General features: G+C 34.6%; 1 protein-coding gene across 1 annotated transcript in view; it reads left to right on the top strand.

Moving 5' to 3' along the window:
* Positions 1–27589, top strand: part of LOC128552022 (A.superbus venom factor 2-like) — a 51408-nt gene extending 23819 nt beyond the window's left edge. The window contains exons 9-17 of the mRNA XM_053533016.1: positions 3541–3762; positions 5591–5687; positions 6738–6830; positions 11574–11762; positions 13167–13245; positions 14386–14551; positions 23612–23686; positions 25159–25333; positions 27348–27589. Coding sequence (XP_053388991.1) covers positions 3541–3762; positions 5591–5687; positions 6738–6830; positions 11574–11762; positions 13167–13245; positions 14386–14551; positions 23612–23686; positions 25159–25333; positions 27348–27577 — 1326 coding nt within the window. The 3' untranslated portion in view covers positions 27578–27589. The remainder of the gene's footprint in view (positions 1–3540; positions 3763–5590; positions 5688–6737; positions 6831–11573; positions 11763–13166; positions 13246–14385; positions 14552–23611; positions 23687–25158; positions 25334–27347) is intronic.
* Positions 27590–27638: the final 49 nt, after the last annotated feature.

Here is a 27638-nt window from a genome sequence, read left to right on the forward strand (position 1 = left end):
AAGAATATTTCTATAATTTAGACAACTTAGAAATCTATTCTCACCTTTTGGCATGTGATCGATTTTTTCTTATACTCACTGTAAAACGGGATTGGACGAGAACATATGTGCTTGAACTGTACCTCTGTAATTATGACAATAGAAGTAGTCTTTCAGCTGTTTCTGTTTCGTATTTTGTGAAATCACATATGAATGCATATGTTTTTTTTTGGGACTGGCCGAATCCACTTCACAAAATCTAAATCTCTTTTAGCTATATCTGCTTCTTTGTTCAAATGACAGTCTTGATAATATTGGTTATTTAGGTCCCCATTATTTCTTGTCGGTATATATACTATCGCACCCCCTGTTTTCGTGTTATCTTTTATTATCCATGTTATAGTTATTATATCTTCTGTGATATAATATTTTCTGTGTTTTTTTTTTAAATTTCCTGTTACAATTCATCGTTATGTGTAGGAACTGGCAAATGCTAACCATTGAGGTATCTATCAAATACACCATGTGGGTAATGTATTTAATACACCTCTATTTCATTCTAAATATACATACTAGTACTGCAATATCGCTTAAGGGTCAGAATGCTTGTCTGCTTGAAATCTCTGATGAATTTTTATCTTGGTCATTTGGGGTCAGAAACTAGATCACCAGGTCAAATCAATGAGTAAGATTGTTTACACATTTTTCATTCTGTCTTTATAAAGCTTGATCAGAATGTCTATCATGATTAAGTCTTGAATGATTACAAATCTGCGTTACATTGGTTCAAAAACTAGGTCACTCGAAAAAATCAAAAGGAAAAGCTTGCATACTCGCTAGAAGCAATGTTTGTTTTTATAAGTACAAATATGGGTCATATGGATAAAAATCACTAGTTCAAATCAAAGAAAATGCTTGTTTACACTCAAGGGACCATATCTTACGGTAAGTCTTAATGAAAATTGGCAAGATTATTTGTCTCCATGAAATCATTAGGTAACACATTTTACATTGTTACTGTTACGATGTTTTACTCAGTTGAGTGGTCTAAGGCCATCTTGGCCCTCTTGTTCATTCATAATTTACCTTTCTCACACTTACCTGAATATGAATAGAAATGAGTTCATGCTTAACACATGATCTTAACATTTTCAACCGATGTAACATTGTTCTGTTATTGAGAGGTAAGCGGAAATTGTTATAATTGAAGTATGCTCAAGTTTCAAAGATGACCTTTTTAGCTCACATGTGCCAAAGGCATTCCAAACTTTGTTCAAATCATGACCCCCGGGGTCAAAATTGACCCCGCCCCAGGGGTCGCTTGATTTTACATAGGAAGATCTTCAAAAATTTTCTCAAAATAAACCAGAAGGCCTAGAGCTTAGATATTTGACATGTAGCATTGCCAAGTGGACCTCTACAAAATTTGTTCAAATCATGACCACCGGGGTCAAAATTGACCCCGCCCCAGAGGCCACTTTATTATACATAGGAAGATCTTCAAAAAAATTCTAAAATTAAACCAGAAGGCCTAGATCTTAGATAGTTGATATGTAACATGTCTTTTAGACCTCTACAAAATTTATTCAAATCATGACCCCACACCAGGGGTCACTTGATTTTACATAGGAAAATCTTCCAAAATATTTCTAAACATCATCAGTTTGACATTTGAAACATGTAGCTAATATTACTCAAGTGAGCAATCCAGCGTCATTATGACCCTCTTGTTGTATATCGTAATGTAAGAAGAAAATGATCATAAAAAGAAATAAAGTGTAATTTGCAAGCTGTACAGACATGATTTGAAAGTTTTTGAAATAGAAATAAAAATAAGATGAAAAATGTCTCCTCCATAAGTAAAAACACAACTTGAGAACTAAATTATTCCAAACTCCTTTACAAGTAATCGATCTTGTGTATCTTTTGTATTTTATTTGTTAGTTTGTATATTAATTAATGGAAGCATGAAAAAAACGTTACCTTATGTTTCACATAATATAAATTTATAATCTGCGAGACATTCTAAGCATTATTGTTTGTATATAAATAAAACATATTACTACATATTACAAGCGCCTAAAACTAAGTTGAGGTTCTAATGGAACACAGTAGGGTCTGTAATCCTGTGAAAACTCGATCTAGGACCATGTTACTAAACATAGTGACATCCTGTACTGCAAAGACATTTATCATGTGCAAGCTCACATATAAGATATTCAACAAAGACCCGTGTTTTGTATCTAATTAATATTACTATTACATGATTTTAATTCATGTATATGTAGTCATATTCCGATTCGGATGGATGGACTCCGATCTAGATGAGCTGTAGTGTTTATTTTTCAAAAAGAACGATATACAGGGATATTTATGAAAACAAAGGCACGGTATGTAAAGCACAGGCAAGCTCTTATAAATAAATGAAAATCAAAACTGAAGAAGCATATCCGCATGTACCCAGGACATTTGTTGAAAGCAGATCAGAAAAAGAGAAACACCATGAAGGATTCCAATAACGAGCAGAATGCTTACATTGAAACACTTCAGGTTATGTTTATGATTTGCATACCATAAAGTCAACAATTAACCCTGCTCGGTACTTTTGCAAGAACCTTGGCCTAACCCTTTTTCTTTTCATTGTACGCTATATTTTGTTTCTGTATATATTAGGAACAAAATAGCATTCAACTAAAACATTTGTCCCCTTACACACAATAAAACTTTAGAGCGTATCGTCCATTGGTATATTGGTTAATCAAAAAACATGCGAATCTCAAATTCAGAAATAAGAGAAAACAATCACAGGCGATTCGTAAGTAAATAGATTTATTCACGATGCTATTGAAGCAGGTTTTTGGGTATTTGATAATATCAATATTTATTCGTAATACGTAAACATTTATGTTGATTCTTTAACAATTGCTAATTGATCTTCTCTATAATGCTATGCATGCTTGTGAATAAGGAAATGATATTAATATTTCGTTTGATTATTTTAGTTTTGATAAATCTACATTGTTGAAGTTGAATTAAATTTAAAAGGTGTTGTCATCAATTATTACCTTATTTTCAGAATATGCTTCTTTTGAGGACCTATTTAATACTGTGCGTACGTTTCTAAAGGTTATAAAGTATCGATACATCTTTTTGTTAGAATACGTCTAAGGTTTCAAGATTATATCTAGTAATAATATTCCACATGAAAATAAATGTAACATGTCAAATACTTTATCTTGCATTTTTTGTGCATTTAAGATAGTATGTAAATATCAATTAAGTGCCACATCATTTCTTTTATTCTGTAGATTTTACTGGAATTTTTACAAAATACCATCGCTTCATTTGTTTAATCTTAAAATAATCACATCGATATCACAATCGCTAGGCCATCCCTTTTTGTCTGTTAAAGTATATCTAAGACGTGGTTCAGCAGACGTATGCAGTAATATCAGTTATTTTCACATTTGTTAGACTTCAAATGCCCTTTTAATTTCCAAAGCATATTGTAACTGAGCTTTACAAGAGTTTATTTCTTTATAAGATGCTATTTCGTTGTAGGCCAATATTTATTTCGAAGGTGCAGAACACGTATGCTCCAACAACAAGCCAGGATTGCCATCCTCTAGAATACAGGTTAAGTTAGCTCCAAATAGCTTTGAAACTGTGAATTTTCCTATAATTCCGCTACGTTTCGGATTGTTTCCAATACGAGTAACCGCTGTTGTTACTGAAGCTGGTATCCCAGAATTTGATATAGTTGAAAAGAAATTATTCGTTGTGGCAAGTATAACTTTAGTTTTTTTTTTCAAAATAAAAATCAATTAAGATGTGATATGTCTTATGTTAGTGAACTGTTTATTTTCTTAGCTTGAAAATGGGTGGTTCCAATACTCCCGCTTTGAAAGCTTTGTGTATTGTTTAATCACCCCTTAGATATGGTGCCTGTAATTCAATTTTGTCTTTTGGTAGTTTCTGTATAATTATGCAGGCTCAATAACCACACAGATCCCTTCTCTAAATTCCAGTTCATTTACTTTTGTTCATTTTGTCTCCCACCACATGGTGGTGTGGAAGACATATTGATTTTCTCATGTGTGTGTGTGTCTGTCTGTCTGTCATTAACCTTGTCCGCACTCTAAGTCGAACATTTCTCATCCGATCTTCACAAAACTTGTACAAAATGTGTTTGACCAAAACTCCCCGGCCAAGTTTGATAACTAGCCAAATCAGCTTGGAAACTTCGGAATTATGGCCTTTTAAATCGGCATTTTAACTCTTGTCCGCGCTCTAAGTCGAACATCTCTCATCCACTCTTCCCAAAACTTGAAGCAAATGTTTTTGACCACAATTCCTCAGCTTAATAAATTAATTAGCCAAATCGCAAATCGTCGGAAGCACTTCAGAATTATGGCCCTTGAATTACCCAAAATGAGCCTTTGTACTCTTGAATGGTATATTTCTAGTGAGTAAACAGTATGTAGTGACTGACTTTCAATTTAGATGATTAGGCAGTTGTGGGAGACATGCGGTTGTTTTTGTTTTTTTCCCTCAAACGCAGCTTTATTTGTTTTCTCGTTTAGGGTACAGTCATTATTTTATCTCGGGACCATACGCCGCGATTCATTGAATTGCACTGTGCATCATCGAAGGTTCCGTGTACATCGCCGTATGAATATATCTGCGGATGTTTCAAAATTATATTCTTGGTACTTGTAACATGTTGAGAACTAAAGTACGTAGCTTGCATTTCCACTACCGTCCGTGAACAGGCGCAATCAAACCAAGCCTGCAACATTTTCGTTTATGTCGTGTTGGGCGACCTGTGGTTTTCCACATTTTAATTTCAGTCCGATTTCAAAGAGGATTGGTCATAAAACTGAATGAGGTTATCATTATTTAATATTAACAAAAAACTTGAATTGTTGACAGTGGCGAGCCCACATTTGCATACTTAAGTGGTTATAGGAACAATAGGTAACTGTACTTTTTCTTTGATATCATTCATTCCGAAAGGCTTTTATGTGGCTATTTTTCTTTTACGTGGCTAACAGAGCATTAGAGAGAACAAAAGAGTAGCCACATAAATACCCATATGTAGGATCTTCCGGGAATACGTCAATATGAAGGATATAATGTTGTGTGATCACGAGATCTTAAGCTAGATTTCCGTTTCGATATATATATAGGCATATATATCCACAGATCAAAGCGGTAAAACCTTCTAATTAATTCTATGATGTTTGGTTACATATTTTCATCATATGTTTAATTCAAACCAATTTCATCTTCTCAGCAGTGGTTAATACCGAATGACATTTCTTTCTTCTGACAGAAACATCTGCATCAGTGATGCAGTCGAAGTCCAGAATCAGAAGAACATGTCCAGTTAGAATCAGTAGCGAAAGTTAACTAACAGTTTTTTTTCAATTATTGTCTCAGTTATGATATCCCTGTGACTGCAAGCTACAAACAGATGCAATTTTGATACCTGGTACAAACCTGATACATTGTTCATAGTATTTTATACTTCTAAAGGACTACAAAAAGTTCCAACTGGGTGTACAGTCACGGGTTATTCGCAAGTAAGATTATTTGTTTTTCTATACAGAATGAAGGTGTAGAAGAACAGATTACTATAAATGTTTGCTTAGATCTTTGGAACCAGACGGATGACTGCAAAAATGACGAGCGAGTGATTAGCGATTGTGAGTATTGAGCAGTTGTATGGTATAGTCTTCTTTTCTATGATCTTTATATTGAAGCCTTGCAACTTTCCAGATCATTAGCAGAAACGGTTAGGGTTCTATTGTTAGATCGAGTCTCAAGGAATCGATTGTGAGTATTGAAAAAAGAGCAGTTTTATGGAATTGTCTTCTATTTTACGATCTTTATATTGAAGCCTTGCATTTTTCCAGACTATTAGAAAGAAGATTGGGGTTCCTTTGTTAGATCGAGTCTCACACATCACATCGCTTATTTATTTATTTAGATGTTTTGTTTCTATTGCGGTTCTGTCTTTAGCGGTTTCGAACTAGAACACTTCTTCCCGTATCCTGTCACCAACAAGCTGTGTAACGATTTATCTTGCCCACTACCCTTTACTAACATGCTATAATCTAATATTTTGTAAATTAACAAAGCGGCAGCCGTTTTTTTTTAAAATAAATTTCATATCTGAAATGTACTAGCAGGATATGGAATATATCCTGTCTCCACGTGACGTCTATTGACCAATAGAAATGCAAGAAACTTGTAGGAGGCAAGATAAATTCTAATATTGCAGCCTTTTACCTGGTTGCCAAATCAAGATCCTGTACGTTTGGCATAGATATGATTTACATTCTAATGCCATAAACTGCATTAGGAATTAAAGGAAACATCATTTGATTACTTCTGTACCAGCTGTGTTCAGAAAGTTTATTTTAACCAAAGTTAAAAAGGAACACTGGTTTCGAAATTTTCTAACGTTTTGTGTGTGTGTGTTTTTTTTCAACCAAAGTATTATTATCTAAAATAAGTTTTAGTGGGTTATTTGCATTTTTGTCTTTGTTTCAACATACCAAAGTCAAAATTTATACATATGTTTGCTGTCTTCAGATATTTATGGTAAAATATTTGTTTTAATGGAATGGAGAGCGCGAAGTGTTCATAATTAGTCACTGGAAATTTGTTAGTAAAATAAGGTATAAAAAGATTATTTGTTTAATGTTGATAAGATGTAGTTATTCCATGTTTACAAGATGTACGTGTTTCAGATCATTCAAGTATAGGAACATTGCTCCAAGTGGATCTTACACTTCCAGAAGCAAGTATCCCACATACAGGAGCAGCTACCGCGTATATACAAAGTAAGAATTACCTTTTATATATAACTGTTCGCTATGTTATGTTGCTCAACCAAGATAGAATTCTGATAGAATAAGTATAATTTGAATACACATATGACCCCCATCACGAGAAAACCAACATAGTGGGTTTGCGATCAGCATGGATCCCGACCAGCCTGCGCAGTCTGGTCAGGATCCATGCTGTTCGCTTTCAAAGCCTACTGCAATTAGAGAACCGGTTAGTGAACAGCATGGATCCTGACCAGAGTAGCTGGTCTGGATCCATGTTTGCCGCAAACCCACTATGTTGGTTTTCTCATGGCACGGCTCATATATTATGTAAGGAAGCGTATGCATATAAAGAGGTATAATTATACATTTAGCCAAATTCATTAGAAATATAATATAATTTATTATCATTATGATTATTATTATCATTATTATTTTTATTAACACCTCACCCCCTTCCTCATTCTTGGTTGGTCATCTAGAAATGAATTACTTTGGAAGCTGAAGGTCGCAAAATTTGCCATTTGGTTCCGATTTTTAATCATCCGCATATCTGTGACATGCAAATGTAACCCTTTAAACCATAAACCATACTGATAATACCTTTCTATCATAACCAATAATAAATAGCACATTTTGTGTGTGTGTGTGTGTGGTGGGGGGTTGGGGGTGGGGGTAACAGAGTCTACCTCTATGCAGTGCATTTTTCGTGGTTATATCTTGAAAACATTTTACAAAAATAGAAAAAAACTGAAAAAAATATTATATATACTGGAACATTACTGAGAAAAACAAACGACATATGATTTTGTTTCTTAAAAGGATGTTTTACGTATTTAGCCAAATTCTTTGGACGGGGATACTAGTATTCAGAACAGTCATAGTACTTGAAGACAGTTGTATAACGATTCATTATATTCTAAAAACAAGACTGTTTATTTCCGTATGCCTAGTGTTTTTTTTCATTTCTGCTGTTGTTCTTTTAGCATATCTCTTATGCTTAATTACAACTGCATATTTACTATTCAAATGTGTAATACAAGAATGGTCCGTCTATTTTCCCTTTATTGTTTGATGTCCGGATGTTTTTAACGATAATACAATTTACAAGTTTTGAGTGACACATTTTATGATCATTTTTTATTTCTTTCAAATTATTACCACTTTCTGCAGAAAGATAAAATAAATTTCATTTTTAAACGATAATTATTTTTGCACATACAGCCAAACACCTAGAAAATAGCTCTATAACATAACATTGTAGCCTAGCGCATTATGACTTGAGACTTTCCACTGTGACCATAGATCGGTGATTTAGACCCCTAACGTTACTTCCAGGATATAAAAATCGAAGGGGTGTTTAGGAAATGAGAAAACAAAAAAGATTGTTCCTATGAGAAGGGAAAGCCACGCTTCAAAAATGCAGCCTTCTTAGACCACAAATCACACCAGTGTAACCACAGAAATACCAATACGCAGACGCGCGCACACGCACGTACACGCACCCACACACTTCTTTCGATGGAATATATTAATTACAACTTAACAATCAGAATTAAATAACTGGCATCTGTTAGTCTGTTTTGTTATGTATAGGATGAAACCTGCGTTCGCATACTTTTTAAAAAGGATGAAAGCCTATGTTTGATTATTGTAGACTGTTCGATATTTCAGTCAGACAGTTTCGAAGAAAAAATTAGTTAATGTCCTTTGCTATGAAATCTACATATTGGTCCTGCCGGCGGATTGGTCTAAAAGAAATCGTATTGTGAAAATGTATTGATCAATTAATTAATTTCAGGTAGGATCCGGTCTTGTTTTAGAATTCACATCTTAATATTATCATAAATGATACAAATATAATTGCCTTGCATTGCTTTGCGGAATAAGAGTGCGCCAGGTACGAACCTTACCGGTTATTGTGAATGGTCATAGATTAGTGGATTAGTGTTAGGTAATATTCAAAAAATATTTAGTTTGATCCTTAGTTTGAGCAGCCATTTAAGGATTTACCAGAAATTGACATCAAACTTCTGATATGGTCTAAGTAAATGAATATTAAAGAGTGAAAATAGTGATGTTTTCACTGTACTTCCCTCTACCTATACCTTGCACAAACCATTAGCCTACCTAAGGGTTCCCAGTTTTCATTTCAGTATATGTCCCGGTCAAAAATCGATAAAAAAGTGCATACATTACATAGTCCATACTAAATACACTTAATACACATACGGTGATGCGGATTTTGGTCATTACTGCAGTTAAGTTTACAATTGCATAGATCTGAAAGGGTGTCGGGAAAGCTTATGTATGTTGGGTTGGGTTAGATAATTTCACTCAGCTGCTACATTTTGTAATAATATTCTTACGATTGAGGCATTTTGCGTGCGGTCACAGGTTTTCTTTTATATCTCACAAACGGACGCACGTATGTCATTAATTTTATTCCGAACACGTTTAGATAGTGTTATGTTCTATCAAGAAAAATTTTGATGTCAAAAACATTTTATCAAAGAGATTGTCTTAGTTTTCATAGTAACTTTTAGACCCGATTACAAGCTTACAGCAAGACAGTTTGATATATTACTAGTAATCTTTACAGTTTCCACATTCAATTGAGTTTAGTGATTTATAGAAAGTAGCCCACAACAACGTTTATATAGTCTCTATAGCAAATGTCTTGTCGCAGTGTACTGTATGCCAGTGTGTTATACACACTTGCATGTGCCAAATCTTAATCGTCTGAAAATGAATTTGAAATTAACATTTTTTTGCAGTCAGGATACCGGTGATGTTCAGTACAAAGATGCAATAAAATAATTTACTAAAAATTTTATCTTGCATATTTGAATAGTCAATAATTGTGCAGACATACTGATTTTTTTAACAAGCATACATCAAAAGCAACACGAATGCACATAAAAGCGTGTCTTGTATTACAGATATAAAAAACCATGATCTGATAGTCATAAACCAAAAAGCATACACTGGCGGATATTCCCGTCCCTAAAATTCTGGGAAAATACACCTGTTTCCGTAGATCATAATTATAACCCATAGCATTTTTTCTTACATTCTGATTACGCTGCCACTGTCACTGTACACAGACGGAACTGAAACAAATGGACAAGAAGGTAAACGCAAACCAATTAAGGAACAAGATAGGCATCGCTTTTTTGCATGTTACAGATACAATCGGTTGACCGAAAACAAATTCTGACTTTTCATTCCTATCATAAGCCCAGTGTAAACAAGTTCCGCTACATGCTGAATCCAAAGAAAACTGACTAATATGGAAATAAACGTCAAGCATAACCAAACAATAACCGAATGCACTCGTTGACACTACAGCAGGAAGAGCAAGAAAACTTACCAAGAAAGATCTTTTGAAACAGGGATTTCAATTTTTTCCATTTATATGCACGTGTTCTGTTAAATCAGAGATTAATACAATTATTTTACGTGTAGTAGAACATAACTTTGAATTTTAACTACAATTAGGTTTGTTTACTCTCACAACAAATGTTTTGGACAAAACTATTATTTCCATTATTATAAAAAGTTGTCCGTTTTCCGTTTAGTTTGCACCTTTTTATATCAAATTCAAACGGCGAAATCCGGTTCTGGAATTTTTATGCCCCCGAAGGGACTTCGGAGGCATATAGTTTTTGAACCGTCTGTCCGTCTGTCGGTCTGTCGGTCTGTCCGCAATTTTCGTGTCCGGTCCATATCTTTGTCATCCATGGATGGATTTTCAAATAACTTGGCATGAATGTGTACCACAGTAAGACGACGTGTCGCGCGCAAGACCCAGGTCCGTAGCTCAAAGGTCAATGTCACACTTAGACGTTAAAGGTCATTTTTCATGAGTGTGCATTGATGGGCGTGTCCGGTCCATATCTTTGTCATCCATGGATGGATTTTCAAGTAACTACGCAAAAATGTGTGGCGCAGTAAGACGACGTGTCGCGCGCAAGACCCAGGTCTGTAGCTTAAAGGTCAAGGTCACACTTAGACGTTAAAGGTCATATTTCATGATAGTGCAATGATGGGCGTGTCCGGTCCATATCTTTGTCATTCATGCATGGATTTTAAAATAACTACGCATGAATGTGTGGCACAGTAAGACAACGTGTCGCGCGCAAGACCCAGCTCCGTAGGTCAAAGGTCCTAAACTATAACATCGGCCATAGCTATTCATTCAAAGTGCCACCGGGGGCATCCTATGGAGACAGCTCTTGTTTAAGATATATTATTTCACATATCAATCTATATATAAATCACGGGACCGTACTCTGTGATGATTCTGACCGATCAATAATTCAACACGATATTCTGCTGACTCAAGTAAAAACTACAGTAAAGAAAAAGAAATTTCGTTTCTTATATCTTTGAAACATGTTGAATAAGTTGGTGGTCAATAAGTGAATTCAGTTACATGACCCGGTCCATTGCTTTTGCTATTGATCAAAAAAGTAAAATAATGAAGAAAAAAACTTTAAAATTAATTTCTTTATTAATATAGTAAAACATTTTTGAACATCGGGCAATAGAATGGACTACTGACAGGCAAACAATCTCGCCTCTCTTTTTTTCTTTTTCTCCATTTAAACTGTAACAATATGCAATATCACAGATAATGTTAAAACGGCGTTAAACCCAAAACAAGCAAACAAATATAATGTTTTGAAGTTACTTATAGTCATAGATCTAGAGTTACTACTTTTTAAAACAGATGTTTTTCAAATCCAACAGGTAACAGAATGGATAATGTTGTAAATACAATGATAGAGGATGTCGCCTCTCTGATTAAAGAACCGTCAGGGAGCGGTGAACAAATAATGTCCAGACTTGCTCCAACAGTATATGCTATGAGATATTTGAAAGAAACAAATCAGATGACAAGAGAACTAGACATTAAGGGGAACCAATGGATTAGGGACGGTAAGTTGACAAAGTAGTTAATCTAAGACATAGTTCATCTGCTGTTTGTTGAACTTAAAGTTTACTGCAGAGTATAAACGGTTGCCATTTTAACAGTATGTATTTTTATTTTGTTCGAAGCAGAAAGGAATCTGATAACGCATGCATGTTCATGTTCAGTCAAAAAATGTTAGCTAGCTGGTTCCTCACATGAATAATTCTACGCTCCAAGCGAAACAACATCGGTGTAGGCATGTGATTTGAAGACAGCAGCAACGAAGGCACTTTTGAATTATTATTTGTTTCGTTCAGAAATATCAATGCTATCGCCGTGTTTTGTGTAATAATGATACCGGCTTTGGCAGGGGAGGCAACGCTGAAAAATACACATAGATACATTTTTGTCAAAAATGATAAAAGTGTTTCATCAATTTATATTCGGCTAAACCAGTGGAATTGCTTGAATAAATAGATATTGTAATCATTAGCATTTTTTGCATGTTACAGCTATAAATTATTTGTCATATATGCTTTTCAACTGTGTGCCATCTTAAGACAATGTATGTCAAAGTACATTGCAGTGAAAAATGACTTAGTGTTACAAAATTAAGAAAACTCTGTACTTTCTACTAAAAAGATTATGATAGGCATGCTACATTCACAGGTTTTGATAGTCTTTGTACAACCATGAAGATAATGTTATGTTTTCACTGGTGTACATTTTACGAAAAGATAATTTGATTTTTTGATTCTTTATGGGTACAATTCTTCGTGGGGACGCAATATATGCATGACGCATGCGCACTTCAACGGAGTTTGTACTTAATATCTGGTTACGTAAGAAACATTCTACTTTCATAGTCAACAAAGTGATTATCCGAATTCATCGGCGTTTCACAGCACGGTTACATTTCCTCTCTGTAAGGACTGAGCTTGCGTTCGACACTTTTTTTTTCAGCGAATAAACACTATATTATAAAAGCAAGTCCTGGGAGAGAAAATGCCAAGGTCCCCACTGAGGCTCGAGCTCTGGACCTCGTGATGCGTAGGTGGACACTCTAACCACTTCGCTAAGGGGTTAAGCCAACAACAAGGCTCTTGGAAGTAGCCTATAAACCTGCTATAACTACACTTCTCCCCCTTTACTTTTCAGAGTTCACTAGCTCTCCAGAATGACCCTCTTTGCTCACCGCATGAGCCCGCAAAACATCCTCGTCGCGATTAAAGTAAACCCTATGGGAGAAAATGCCAAGGTCCCCACTTGGGCTCGAAACCCGGACTTGGTAATATGTAGGCGGATACTCTAACCACGTCGCTTAAGGGTTAACCCCACAGCAAGGCTGTTTGAAGTGGCTTATAAACCTACTATCACTATATTTGCCTTTAATACAAAACACTGAAATTATGTTGCATACTTTGTTTAAGGTGTGAGTGCCGAGATATCTGAGTATCGACAAAATGACGGATCTTATGCAGCATGGCGATACCGAAAACCAAGTACCTGGTGAGAATGTATCAATGCAATTACATTGTTTTTATTTAAAAATGCTAGTGAGCATTCATAAGTTCAATTCCATCTTTTATTTCAAAATGTTAGTGGGCATTGATAGGTTCAGACAAACCCTTTACTTTATCTTGGGACCAAATGCCGCTCTTCATGGAATTAAACGCCTCAACACGTGTATCCATGTTCACCGCTGTCTGAATACATCTGCGGATGTCTCTAAATTGCTTTTTGTACTTTTAGCATGTTTAAATGTTGAGTTCTGCTCAACCAGGGGCTAGAGAATGCGTGGACGGTAGCATGCATTTCCACTATCGTCCATGAACAGGCTCAATCAAACCGAGCCTGCATAATTTTCGTTTCTGTTGTGTTGAGCGACCCGTGAAGTTTCCACTTTTCTCTATTTTTGTATAGATTTATAATTGAATAATCCTTCATTTAGGTACATTGTAAAAGGATTATTTTACTGTTTCCGATACTTTTGTTTATAAATATCACAGTACCATTTCATCGTAAATGAAAATAAGAATTCAAAGTTTGGAACATTTACATGTTGTAATTATTGGTAACGATTTATTTCTAACCGGTTTCATACTGATAAAACTTGTAGCTCCTTTGTTTTAAAGATAGTCGGCTATCGATCTTGAAATAAACTGTATTTTTGGGAAACACACCCGAATCAATGCTTACTTTGTCCAGATACCTAAATAATTAATCCGAAGTGTTGTCTTCCAATGGCTTCACTTTTCCAAAAAGTATGTCATTGATTAGATATTGCCTTTCATCATGAAAAAGAGGTATGAAAGCTAATTCATTATGACATTGAGGTACGCTGGTATCAAGTTTTCATCAGAAATATCAGATGCAATTTGAATTTTAAGTACCATCTTTACACTACCATAGTTATAAAGAATTTATTACTGACGCAATATTTCCAGCGGGAGTACGATGTGGCAGGCAAATGTCGTAAACAAATTTAAATTTGAATAAATCATATCACATACAGTTCAATATGTATTAGCTCCCTAAAAATAGTGCCAGGTTTTAAAACAATGAAAAAATCTTTTAAAATGTAGAACAGTGTGCTTAGGTTGTATGTTCATTATCAAATATCTCAGACTGATAATAGATCGTTAACAGGTTAACAGCATTTGTGGCTAAAGTATTTTGCAAAGCAAGATCAGTAGTGGACGATGCAGTTGACGAACAAGAGGATATTAAAATAACAATTAATTGGCTGCAAAATCACGTGGAGTATGACGGGTCATTTGTTGACAATATGCCAGTGTTGGATCGAGGAATGATGGTATTATAATATCAGTATTAACTTGAAATGTTTACTCAAACATATATCTAAGTCTATGTTTTCATTAAATGGTGTTTGAGTCAAGATGAAATTATATTATGTGATCTACAGTACTAGTGCGTTTCCCTATGTGAAGCTATACTTTATAAGTATTAAGTTTTCCATTTTAGAAGAAATATGATAAACAGAATATCTAATATTATTATTCAACTTTACAATATTATAGACTGTTTAAGATCAATAAGAAGCATCATATGAAACAGACAGAGCTGATACAAAACATAACTGAGTCAGTATGAGAAAAACAGAGCCAACACGAGAAAAAACAGGGCCAATACGGAATTCAAGAAATTTGATTGGTTCAAAAGAGAAGGCCTATACGGAGAACTCACTTCCGTTAGATTTTTAAATGACATTTTGTTTTACATTAGAGTTATAGATTACATTTTTCTCACATTTTGAACAAAAATTATCTAACATGTTCGTGTAATAACCAAGTTTGATGTACGTCTTCATAGATTACAACGATATTTGTACTTATTCGGTACTGTGTAAAATGCAAGTGTTCAGAAATTCTGGCAGTTTTCAAGAAAAATAATGAGAAAATACGGAAACTCAGATTAATTTAAAGGATGAGACTTATTTTTAACAGACATTTTAATAGTGTATACTATTTGTGCAATGATTAATGGCGATTCAAATGCTGGAAAGTGGATGAATAATTTGGCGACCAAGAGTGTCAGTTGTGAACTGCAAACAATTTTGGATAAGAATTAAACGAGACATGGGAGTGTATACTATATGCTTGGTTGGTTGTATTATCTTGATCAACACATATGTGTACAATTTTGTGTCTCGTTGCCTGTAGCCTTAAAGGAAATGACTTTTAGAGCAGTTTTATCACATCTTAAATGATAAGATAACCCACTAAAGAAAATAAACCAGAATTCAAAAAATAAAGGTAAGTTCAACTTATTCTTGATTATGTCACATCCAAAATATCTCTAAAAAATTATTCTCAAGTACCTACATACAACTCGTTCTGTTTTACCGGCGAAAAATGATTATGATTTCTAAAATTTGTCTAAACAACTTGTCAAGATTTTTCACCTTAGCCCGCATAGCTGTCATAAGGTAACTCACAAAGTTCTTGTACTGTTACCGCGAACAGTCGAAAGTTGAATAATAATATTATCATTAATCAAGCGATTTCATATTGGCCAAGTTATTTGTCCTCGGGCAGTCGTACTGACCCTCGGCCTACGGCCTCGAGCCAATGCGACAACCCTTGGACAAATAAAAAGGCCAATATGAAATTGCTTGATTAATAATATTATAGTACAAGAAAAGTAATAACATAATATTTTCAATAATATCAAAGTAGATATATTCAACTCTTGCGTCGTCATATCAGATTTGTGTTTTACTACTGGGTGTAGCCTGTCTAAGCTTGCGTTGTGACGTAAAATTAAAAGATTGCTATTCTGTCTATCGCCTTGTGACGAATGTTTTGTATCGAAGAGATAATATTTCAAAAGAAAGTTACAACAATTAAAATAAGTTAGGATAATTTGAAATAAAACAGAAATTCAGAAATGAATAATGAAATGAACATAAGCATCGGGCTTTGGTAGTTTCCATTCAGATATGAAATATGTGTTTAAGTTGTGCGATTCATTAATTAAATTGAAACGTCAGTGAGATGACTGGCTACTGTCCCTATATTTTTTCTGTCAGATTCTTCATAATACAGATGGAACGGTGTTGTAATTGAGAACTATATTTTCATTTGCTTCTATGAGATGAACATGTGCCATTTTCAATGTTGTTTTTACAGCGTACATGTACTTATTAAATGTTTGCAATATCATCAAAAATAACCATTTGGCCAGAGGGACAGGCTAGGAAAGAACCGCTCGAAGATATTTGGTTTTAGATATTAATTAGCAGCAACGTCTGAAAATGTTCGTAGAAATAAGATTATGACAGTTGTTCGGAAACTTCGTGGAAGTTTCTCTTGTCTCATTAAATTATAGGCGAATAAACTTAATATGTATATAAATAAAGTAAAGTTCCTTATGTTGAAAGGTGGAATATGCCTTATTTAAAGGTACATTATCTGCAAGCCTCCAGACCCTCCTATTGATTGATGACATTTTGAGGAACTATGATTGCACGTTCAACAGACTATTTTCGTAAATTGTTCTTTTCAATCAACAAGAATCGGTGTTCATGTCAGAAACGACAAATATGTCGTTAAAGTTTTGATGAAAAGTTTCCGTTAATATAATTGCAAGTAAAACACAAACGATAGAATCTGACATTCATTTTTTCGTAACATTACATTCAACATGTTCAAGTCATAGTATCCTACAATGATTATTAATCCGAGGTTTGACATAGACGCGAAATTATTATTATTTTTATACCAGATTTGTTGAGCGCCCTTTTCCTATGAAATATACGTTCAAGGGCGCTTTACAATTAAACATGTGACATATCGCAAATATGTAGAAAAATCACAAAACATAGCACATGCAATCATAAAACTGAAGCTGAAACAGAATAATTTGATTAAACGCCTATTTTTATAAATGATATATTCAATGGCGTTGTACACAATAATAATAATAGTTATTACAACAGTATTTATAATGACAATGATAATAATTACAGTCTTTTTATAACAAACAGTCATGACTGCACCCCTCCACTTGAGGTCATTTTACCTCTAGTGCCAAAACCAGTGCTTAAAGCATTTGGTAAGCCCAGATGAGCTGCCTATAGAGGTTCAAACCCCGGTTAATCACATACTGTATTAGAAAGAAATACCAAACACTTCAATATGACAGTTTCATTTTACGAGTGTGAGAATTCGTCCAGTCATCTCAAAAATTATCTCCCGTATTCTCAAATGAAAAAGTGTGTTTTCAGTGATGTTTTAAATGAACACAATGATGTTGAATCCCTTATTCCTGGAGGGAGTGCATTCAAAAGCTTTGCACTGGCTGTTTAAAAAAGTCTGTCACCATAAGTTGCTGTTCGAATGTTCGTTGGTAACTCCAGTGTTAGTGAACCATTCTGGGATCGTAAGTTTCGTTTTGGTTTGTACACATTAGCATTTTCTTGATATATACTTGACCTTTGTTATGTAATGTTTTATAGGTAAGTGTTAGAATTTTAAATTTGATTCTGTACTCTACAGGTAGCCAGTGGAGATCTTTCAGGATAGGAGTAACATGGTCATAACAGGACGATTTTTTGATGATGCGGGAAGCTGTGTTTTGAACGTGCTGTTACACGGTAGTCTTTGTTTGTAGATTTGTTTTCGGTATTCCGTGCAGCAGCACATTACAATAGTCCATCCATGATGTTACTAGGGAGATTACTAGAGGTTTTGTTTGTGTCAGTTGTTAGATATTTTCTTATGTGACAAATTTGTCTGATCTGACTATAGCACGATCTGGATACCGAGTTTATGTGCTGTTCCATCCATGTCTAATCTCGTGTCAAGCATTGCCCCAAGGTTTCTAAAACAGGACGATGCCGCCAACAGTAATTGTGACGTTTTCAACTGAATGAGCAGTTTTGTTTGAGGCGAAAACTATCACTTCCGTCTTATCTGTATTTAGCTTGAACACGTTGCTGTGTATCCATGACACAATTTCCTGAAGACACGCTTCAACACGATATATTGTGTCTGTTTGAGATTGCTTATTCGTTGGTTTGAACGATAGGTATAATTGCGAATCGTCAGCATAAAAATGATGTTTAAGTCCATGTCTTTTGCAGATGGAACCAACATGCTTCGTGCACATGGTGTAGAATTCGGGTCCTAGTAGTGAGCACTGGGGAACCCTGAAATGCATCTGGACTGGTTTTGATAGTTTCCCATCTTTACACACCGTTTGATAACGATCAGTGAGATTTCATCCAAGAGAAAGGTTTATCAGCAATTCCGAAATGATGTTCAAGACGGTGTAAGAAAATTGCCTGGTCTGTTGTATCAAAAGCTACTGACAAATCAAATAGCACTAGTATAGAGACCTCACTTGTCCAGGGATTCGAATATATTATTTTGTACTTTCACTAAGGCCGTCGCGGTTGAATGGAACCTTGTGCAGATTATTTTGTGTCAAATGTTCTTCAATGCGAGAGCTGACCACATTTTTCTACAACTTTAGGGACATATGGTAAATTTGACACTGGTCTGTAGTTGTTCACCATGTTTTTATGAAAAATTTGTTTCTTCAAGAGAGGTCATATACAAGAGCTTTTGAAATATTTTGGTACGGTTGATGTTTCCACTGATAAGTTAACTGTTTTTGTTATAATTGGTGAAAGTTCGGCTGTGCATGATTTTAAAAGCCAAGTAGGAATCGGGTCGGGCTCACATGATTTATTCGATGAACTGTTAATAAGCTTTTTGACTTCTTCTTATGATGCTGGACTGAAATTCGTTAAGCGGCTAATATCAGTGTTTGATTGCGTTTCCGTTTCTTTATCGTCTGTGTTTGAATTTGATTGAATGTGTGATGTTTTTTTATTGTTCCGAATGCCTTCAACGTTTTCAATAAAGGAATCACTAAATTCCTGTGCAAGGATCTGCGATGTTTTACCCGAGGGCAGAGAAACCTAGCCAGGTCCGTCCAATAGATGTTTAGTGATCTTAAACAAACTCTTTTTGTCCTGTCCGCAGAATGGAAATTTGTCCAAGAAGAAATCAATTCTAGCTTTTCGTAGCATTTTGTTCATAACATCACATTGTTTTCTGTATATTTCATGATCAGTTTCAAGTCCGCTAGTACGCCATTTCCGTTCAAGTTTTCGTCTAATGTGTATGGCGTCATGAAGTTCTTTCGTGTACCACGGGCATGTAGGTCTTTGCGTTATCGTTTTTATCCGTAATCTTGCATGCCTAACAATCAGCACCGAGAGTCCAGTGGTATATACCTCTACTATCTCTTCAGCGTCGGTACATTGTACACTTTTGTAAAGGGTTTTAGATGCTATTATATTAGATTTAAATGACAATTTCAATAGAGCCCAGTCTCCGAAAAGATACCCATTTTCTCAATGGGACAGGTTTAGTCGCGTCCGAATAAAAAATACTGCAAAGTGATCTTTCATAGCTTTCCTAGTGTCGTTTGAAAATCCTTGGTCTCTTACTTCTACATTTGACAAAGTTTTGATTGAATCCCTCGTAATCACAACATCGAGTGTGTGGCCACGAACATGGATGGGTTCATGCACAAGTTTTGACATTCCACAAGACTGTATAATACTCATAAACCTGGTCGTGTCACGATGTGCCGGGTTATCAAGATGGAAATTTAAGTCGCCAGTTAAACTATAATAATTTTGTCCAAATTCGCATATTTTGCAAGATATTGTGGCCATTCTTCTTTAAAACATATGTTGGTTTTAACCCATTTTGTTTGGATGGAGGCGGTCTGTATATGACGGTAAGGCGAAGTGTGTAGTCTTCAATAGATATACTACAATCAAGATATTCAAATGGTACGTGAGAAAACCGTATTTTTTTTCTACAAAACACAGGTCTTTAAAACTGTATAACTCGCGACTTCAGGGCTAACTGATTTCAATGCGGAATGTATAAACATACGATAATGTGGTAAGTTTACCTACTTACCATGCTATTTTTGAAAACGGCTTTGAATATATTTTTCTATATCATGATTATTTTTCATTTTTGATTCGAAATACCAATAACGAATATTTCCGGTGAGATACACTGCTGAAAATGAATGTAGAATAGTGTATATAAATCAATGTTTCCATGCTTGAAACACATAAAACAGTCATCATTTTTTGTGTAAAATATCATAGATCAGTATTATACAACAGGTTCAGAAAGAAAACTTTAAATAGTCGCTTTGATCTTAAAATATAATATTCTTGGCTTTGTAATATTGTTAAATCAATAGATAAACATTTCTTTAAATAACTTGTACTTAATATAATAATCTTCAAAGAAACTTACCGATAAATATTCTGAAGTGCTTTGGAAAATTGATAAGTTCTGAATGTTTACACCTCTGAAACACAAAATGAAATTTACACATTTATACAATCACTCGAACAAATCCTAATCCAATGTATGTCGATCGTAAATACGAAACAGGGGCTGAAAGTTTGAGACATCGATCATTCTTACAAAGTCACGACTTCTGAGCGTCCAATTAGATATTGGAAACTTACAAATACACACATGTGCTTTTTGTCCAAAACCATTCGTCCTCTACCTCTGATTTATGTGTTGAAATTTGCAGTTACTGATTGTGGAGAAAACAGAATCCGGAAACACAGCTTAGGTTGACCGCCCACCGTAACATAGAAACCAGCCATTGACCCACAACAAACAAAAGCTTTCGTTCTTTGTACGTTTCAGTTTTAGCAACTAGCATTTGCACATATTTGTTATTTTTTATAATTTTCTAATGTTTGGAAAAAGGATTCTATATAGAATATATTTCTATCATAAACACATATATTTAGAGCGAACTAAAAAACAAGGAAGAATATCCAACAGGGAAAGCCACGTTCAAAAAACGCGGTCTCCCCAAAGACACACACGAAGAACTCTCGCACACCATACACAAAAATGAACACAAAATGACGAAACAAACAAATACAGGAATACAGTGGGGCACCGCCTTGGAACGGTCAGTGGCAAAACCACCACTGGGGAGTTTAAACCGGTTTATGGTGCACCTAACCTCACTCTTACCCCCTTTACAAAACCTCTTTACAAAGGATGGTGTTTTCAACTATTGAAGTTGCTAACTAAATAAATCTCTGAAGAGCAACATGTTGTTGTGTCCAAAATATCAAGTTTGTATAAAAGTTGAACGAATCAGTAAATGTATATTCGAACATGATTATGTAAATTGTTTTTAAAAGTTGCATTGACATCGGCGATCAACATTTTTTCTGCGTAATGTGTTATATTGAAATGAAAATTAATTTTCTTATTTTCACCTATGTTTTACCCTTTTGATTTGTGCTGAGGTCGTCTAAGTTCTGTATACCCAAGTATTCGTTTCTGAAGACTTATTGGTTAGGATCTGCTTCCTCAAAAATATAATAAAATCAGCTAATAAGTAATTCTGCAAAACGATGATGTGTTTTTATCACATTGTCATACATTAAATTTAGTCTGAGCTTTAAAATCCTAAGGTAACACAGTTTTAAGGGCTATTTTGATTTAATTAATATATATATATATTTTATACTAAGAAAAATTAAAAAAGAGGAAATCCAGGAAAAAGGGTCTCTTGCGCTATCGTGTGATTTGGGGCGGTGGCAGCGTAATGTAATATTGCGAGAAAATAATTTCGATGGCAGTATTATTTTATTCATTTGACAATTTTTCATCACTTTGTTATTTTTTGTCAAATTCTATCGTTTGGGTTGTACATGAGACGAGATTAAAGGATTATTTTTCAAAACTAAACGTCATATCTATCTCTACAGTTTTACACTTTTTTGTTTGAAAATAATATCAATAATAAGCAAATTGATACTTGTTGGCTGAAAAGAACGACTTAAGATAAAATCTTACAAACGTGACATCACGGTTCACCATAAATGAACGCCTATAGGCGTGTTTGAAGAGTTAAAGAAATATAGTACAACATCTCCAGGGTGGCCCCCTCTTAAGCAAAAACCTCTCTATAACAATATCATCAAAATTTCCCTAAGCTGAAATATACTATCAAATTTACTTCTGCAGAACAACAACCTCTACATAACAGTCAATATTTGTATCTCCCAAAGGGTGTTGCTCTAAAGAGGTTACATTGTATCAGCAAATACAATTTAAATGTTAAATGCGTACTAAATAAGGAATATGTTAAACTTTTTATTAAACAAAATGCCGAAAGGGAACCCTATAACTTCAAATTTGGCGCATCCTACCAATGTCTTGTTTTTGGCATGCATAATATTATATTAGTTGTTATCCCTAGCTGCACCCGGTACATCCCAAATAGACACCAGGTGCATAACTTCATATGCCTAACAAAATTCATATTATGTTTCACAATAAATGCTTTCTGAGATACGTTCGAGTTTTAAGTCTTTCATGTATAATTTGACTGAGCCAAGTACCATTACTTTGCTCTTGGAATTCCAGTTAAAATTACAGATGCACAATTGGCATGTCATTCCTTATACAGTATACTTTTTAGTTAATACTAATTTGTTTTAGCTCGATTGTGATGAATGCTTTAAGCTTATTGTAACCACTCTCGAGTCCGCTTCCTGGAAAAACCAGTACTGGTGTCATATGAGAAGTCATGGTCGTGACCCCAGTGGGGCTCGAACCCACGACCCCTGGATTGAGCGGCCGACACCTTATCCACTAAACCACCGCTCCCTTATTTATAGTATAAAAGTATACTTTTTGAGGTATGACTACACAAACATTCAGATCTTTGATGCATAATTGCGACAAAGCAGTGATCATCATTTTGTTCATACTGAGCGAAATCCAAAAACTTAAGTGTCCAGCTTCACATGAGACAAAATTCGGACGCGCGGACAAAGGCAAAACTGTTTGGAGGGGACACACAAATCTTCAATGTCTTATGGTTCATTTACAAATACTTCAGCTGGCAATGCGATGAAATGTGATATAAATTGAAGTAGACTTGTATCTTGCCTATAATCAAAATGAGCTTGTTGTTAGCTTTTCGAAGTAAGTTCACTATATCCTTCTACTACAGTTATTTTTGTTGCGGGCGTACTTTACGATGCACGACTCTCTGATTTTATTCGGATGCTATAATGCCTCTACCTTAACTTTACCACTTTTTTTAGAAAACTATTTTTTTTTGATTTTAAGAATATTTCTGGTTATTTTTTATGCATTTTTTTCTGCATTTCATAATGCTTTCTAATTTTGAAAATATAAGAAACTATAATGTAACAAGATTCCTAACAACCCTCGTATTTTCGTATGGAATCCAAGGACTTTGATTTCATGTTGTATTGATGTTCAATTACACGTTTAAATGTGTTTGCTTTTCTTTTAAGGGTCAAACCGGGGTTAGCGATCCATCTCTCACCGCCTTTGTATTGGTATCTATATTGGAATGTAACATGTTGAGTGTAAGTATTCAGTTTTAGTAAACCTCATGTATCTTTCTTTATTACATACTCATTTAAAAAGTTAACTCCTATAAGTTTTTGACGTTCAAATTTCATATCGGGTGTGTGACGTCATTTGTGACTTCAGTTTCATGTATGGTGTCGCGTTTAAATAATGTTCTTTACCGGGGATATTATCAATTTCACTCAGGTTTGTTAACATATTTATATTATTTATATAATAATTTGTGTAGATTCGCATCGAGAAATATGCACTCCTATTGTCGCGCAGTATTTCCACTGCAGAACTCGTGCATATTTCTCGATACAAACCTAATAACCTATAAATATTTTCCTTTATTATATACCTATATAAATTCTGTAAAAAATCGGCTTGTATTTCACAATTAAATATGAACAGATAAACAAAAATTCCGTATTGTACCTTTTAAATTCCGTATTGTACCTTTTAAATTCCGTATTGTACCTTCCGTATTGTATGCTGCCGGACTATTTTCAATAATATGCATGACCCGACACATTTTGATAAATAGCGCACACGAAAACTTCACTAAGTTCCATTTAATATTGATAAATATTGAAGATTTCGCTCAAGAACTAAACAAGAATCAAAATGGTAAAGGTATATAATAAAAGAGTCATTATAAAAGTAGCTAGATCTGGGACTTTGTATACGGCTCTCGTGGATTTTGCAAGGTCGGATCACACTCGGCGCTTGCGCGCCTCGTGAGATCCGATCTGACAATATCCACTCGAGCCGAATACTGCATCCAAGATCAAGCTACTGTTATAATAACCCTATTATATTAAGAAATTACCATACAAACGATATTGAAGAGTGTTATATTCATTTTGTTCTTCTCATTTACAACATCTCTTCCCACATAAAGTACACAGATACGGGCCAGTTATTACCTGATATTATTCTCAAATTGATTCGTAAGCTTTTACAAATATTTTTTATACACTTTGTGATGCAATATGAATATTCTGTGGTCGACTCAACCCTGTAGTTATTCATGTTTGGTCGCTTTTATTCTAATAGTCTAAGAGCACATATTATCTGAAAGTAGAGTTTACCAGTCACTAAAATGTTTTCCGTCCGGATCTTTTAAAGGAAGGCCGTAAAGAGCATGGTAACAGTAATGTCAAAATAGGACACTCATGCTTACATATGAAGGAAAATACACTTGTGCCCCTCCTCCTGTTTTGAAAATAGTACATTTTCGAGGATCTCATATTCTCCACAATATATTATGACTTTGTCTGTCCAATCTTTTATGGACATTTTCTAGTATTATCTAAAAGTAAACAAAAAAGCCTGCTGCTCATTAAAGTCAGGTTTTGGAATATGAATTATTGACAAAGTGTTTTAGTAGGTGAGTCAAAGTTATTGCACACATAACGGTGGCTAGAAACTTAATAGTTGCCAAACGAAAGTATGTTTCATATATTGATTCTCTTTTATAAAGTACAAAAGCGAAACCGTTCGAAAAGCAACCCAATACCTAGAACGAGTATCAGAAAAACTGTTGAAGAATAACCCTTACTTATTGGCAATAAGTACATACGCTTTGGCTTTGGCCACCAGCAAGGAGGCATACAGATTCAAAGGTTATTTACACGATATACAATACAGAGACGAAAGTAAGTATTTTTCTTCTTTTCATGCAGTCGAATCTATATATGAAATTTAGGATTTAACAACTAACAGTGTAAGAACTGTTATAGATACGAACTATAAATTAACAGATGTTATGCACATTTAGAGATATCCATTTAAATATAAAAAGAATATTGAAAAAAATATCTATAACGATAAATAGACAAATTTCTTGATTCTACATAATTTCTTGCATGGAATAGGTATTTCACGTACGTTCAACAGTTTGCCAACCTGAAATGTAGGTATGCAGGTAAGAGTATAAATCGAAAATATACAAATTGAAACATCTGACGCTCCCACTAGATAGTTATCTTTTTATCCACTGGCGCCAGACCAGAAAAATGCCTCTATACATGTTATACCCCTACCCCTAGGTATTCTATAAGAACCGTGGTCATGAAGGGGAAAATATACTAACCCGTTTCAATCGCACATTTCATGCCTAAAACACGCAGTTCGGTAAATGTGTACTATGGATATCAAACAAGTGGTAATTTATCTTCCTTGTGTACCGGTTACATTTCTTCAATACTTCTTACCTTAGAAAAACAACGCGTAGTTTATAGTTTTTTCAATGTTTCACAAAAAAAACCTGCTTGAACTTCCCAGGTGAAGTTCCGTTCTAGATTACAAAACCATTCTGATTGGCTGTTGTGAAAATGTATATGAATCGTCATTTTACTACACGTGTTCGCATAAATGTGAAAATGCAGCATAAATGTGGAAATGAATAAAATAAACAGAACAGATGTAGACCAATGTATGCTTTCAAATTAAATATCATATACAAGATCATTCATCATTTCGAGTTTTAGTGTAAAATTGTGAATCTTTTAAATTCTGTTTTAGTTTGTTTACATTCCGCCTAACATTTTCTGTAACGTTGACGAAGTGTAAATATGTTGATTATCCCAGAAATATGGAATATTGAGACAGTGTGACTGGCGCACGATGAAAGATAAATTATCGCTTGTTCAATATACTAGGTACCCATGAACCGAACTGCGCGTTTAAGTTGAGAAATGTAAGCTTGAAACCGGTTAGTATATTTTCCCGCTGATGACCATGGTTCTTATAGAATACCTAGGGGTAGGGTATAAAATGTACAGAGCCATTTTCTTTCTGGTCTGGCGCCAGTGGGTTTATCTGTAATAATATAATAGTAACTTTGTAAAATTTATGCCACATTTAGAAAGAAACCTGCTATTGATAACATATACACAATTCTACACCATCGAGCAATGCTATATCAGCATCTCATGTGGATAACAATTTTAACACAGTTTGAAAAAGTTATAACATTACACATTTTCAAACAATTTTATTTGTATCATCATTGTACAAAAGCATAGAAGATTTTTTCACTGGTTGTATGTGCAGATGGTAATTTCCGGTCTCGAAGGTAACTGTTTAGGCGGTAACGAGGCTCCAGCCGAGTTACCGCCTATTAAACAGTTACCAGAGAGCCGAATACCAGAACAGTTACCAGAGAGCCGGGCATTGAATATGACACTGAAAGGAATTTAAACGTTTCCAATAAAATTAGAATGACAGGAAATAACATTTAGAATGTATATATTAATAATCTGAAAATTTGGCATAAGTAACAACAACGTTTACAACAGATGGATGTTTTTAAGACGTAACATTCCTTTATAAGTCCTGTAACATACATATATTCGCTTTAGGAATACGTAGGTAAACAGTGCTGAGTACTGAGAGGTTGCCATTTTATACTTGTTACGTACTTAACGCTGAAATAAGTGACTATTTTAATATTTTTACATGTATTATTGAAATTCATAATGAAACTGTCACGTACGCGTAAATGTACAAGACTTAGTATGAATTTACATTTTCTTCATTAAGATACTTTCAGCTATATTGTAAAAAGCAATTTCATATTAGAATAGCCACAGTCTAAAATAAACTCGCCAAGAAGTACAACAGTAAAACCGTTGTAAGGTAACAAAGTGTTTTTGCTTTATTTTGCAGAAGATATGTATTGGGGATATGCTGGTGTCAGGCCTGAAAGTGCTCAGTCTGTTGAAACAACATCATATGCACTTCTTGCTATGATTAAATTCGGTGACTTCAAAAGTAGTGCGTTTATTGTTCAATGGCTAACGTCACAAAGAGAAGCAAGAGGGTCATTTAGTTCGACTCAGGTATTTTTCAATATTACGATTTCCGTTATGTTGTATAGAGAGTGTTCCTGTTCCTAGTCGTGTTCCCTATATAGTGGAAAGTTCAAGATGTAACTGATTATCTGAAAGTGCCTGCCTG

Source organism: Mercenaria mercenaria, unplaced genomic scaffold (genome assembly GCF_021730395.1).
Source record: "Mercenaria mercenaria strain notata unplaced genomic scaffold, MADL_Memer_1 contig_1953, whole genome shotgun sequence".
Classification (NCBI taxonomy): domain Eukaryota; kingdom Metazoa; phylum Mollusca; class Bivalvia; order Venerida; family Veneridae; genus Mercenaria; species Mercenaria mercenaria.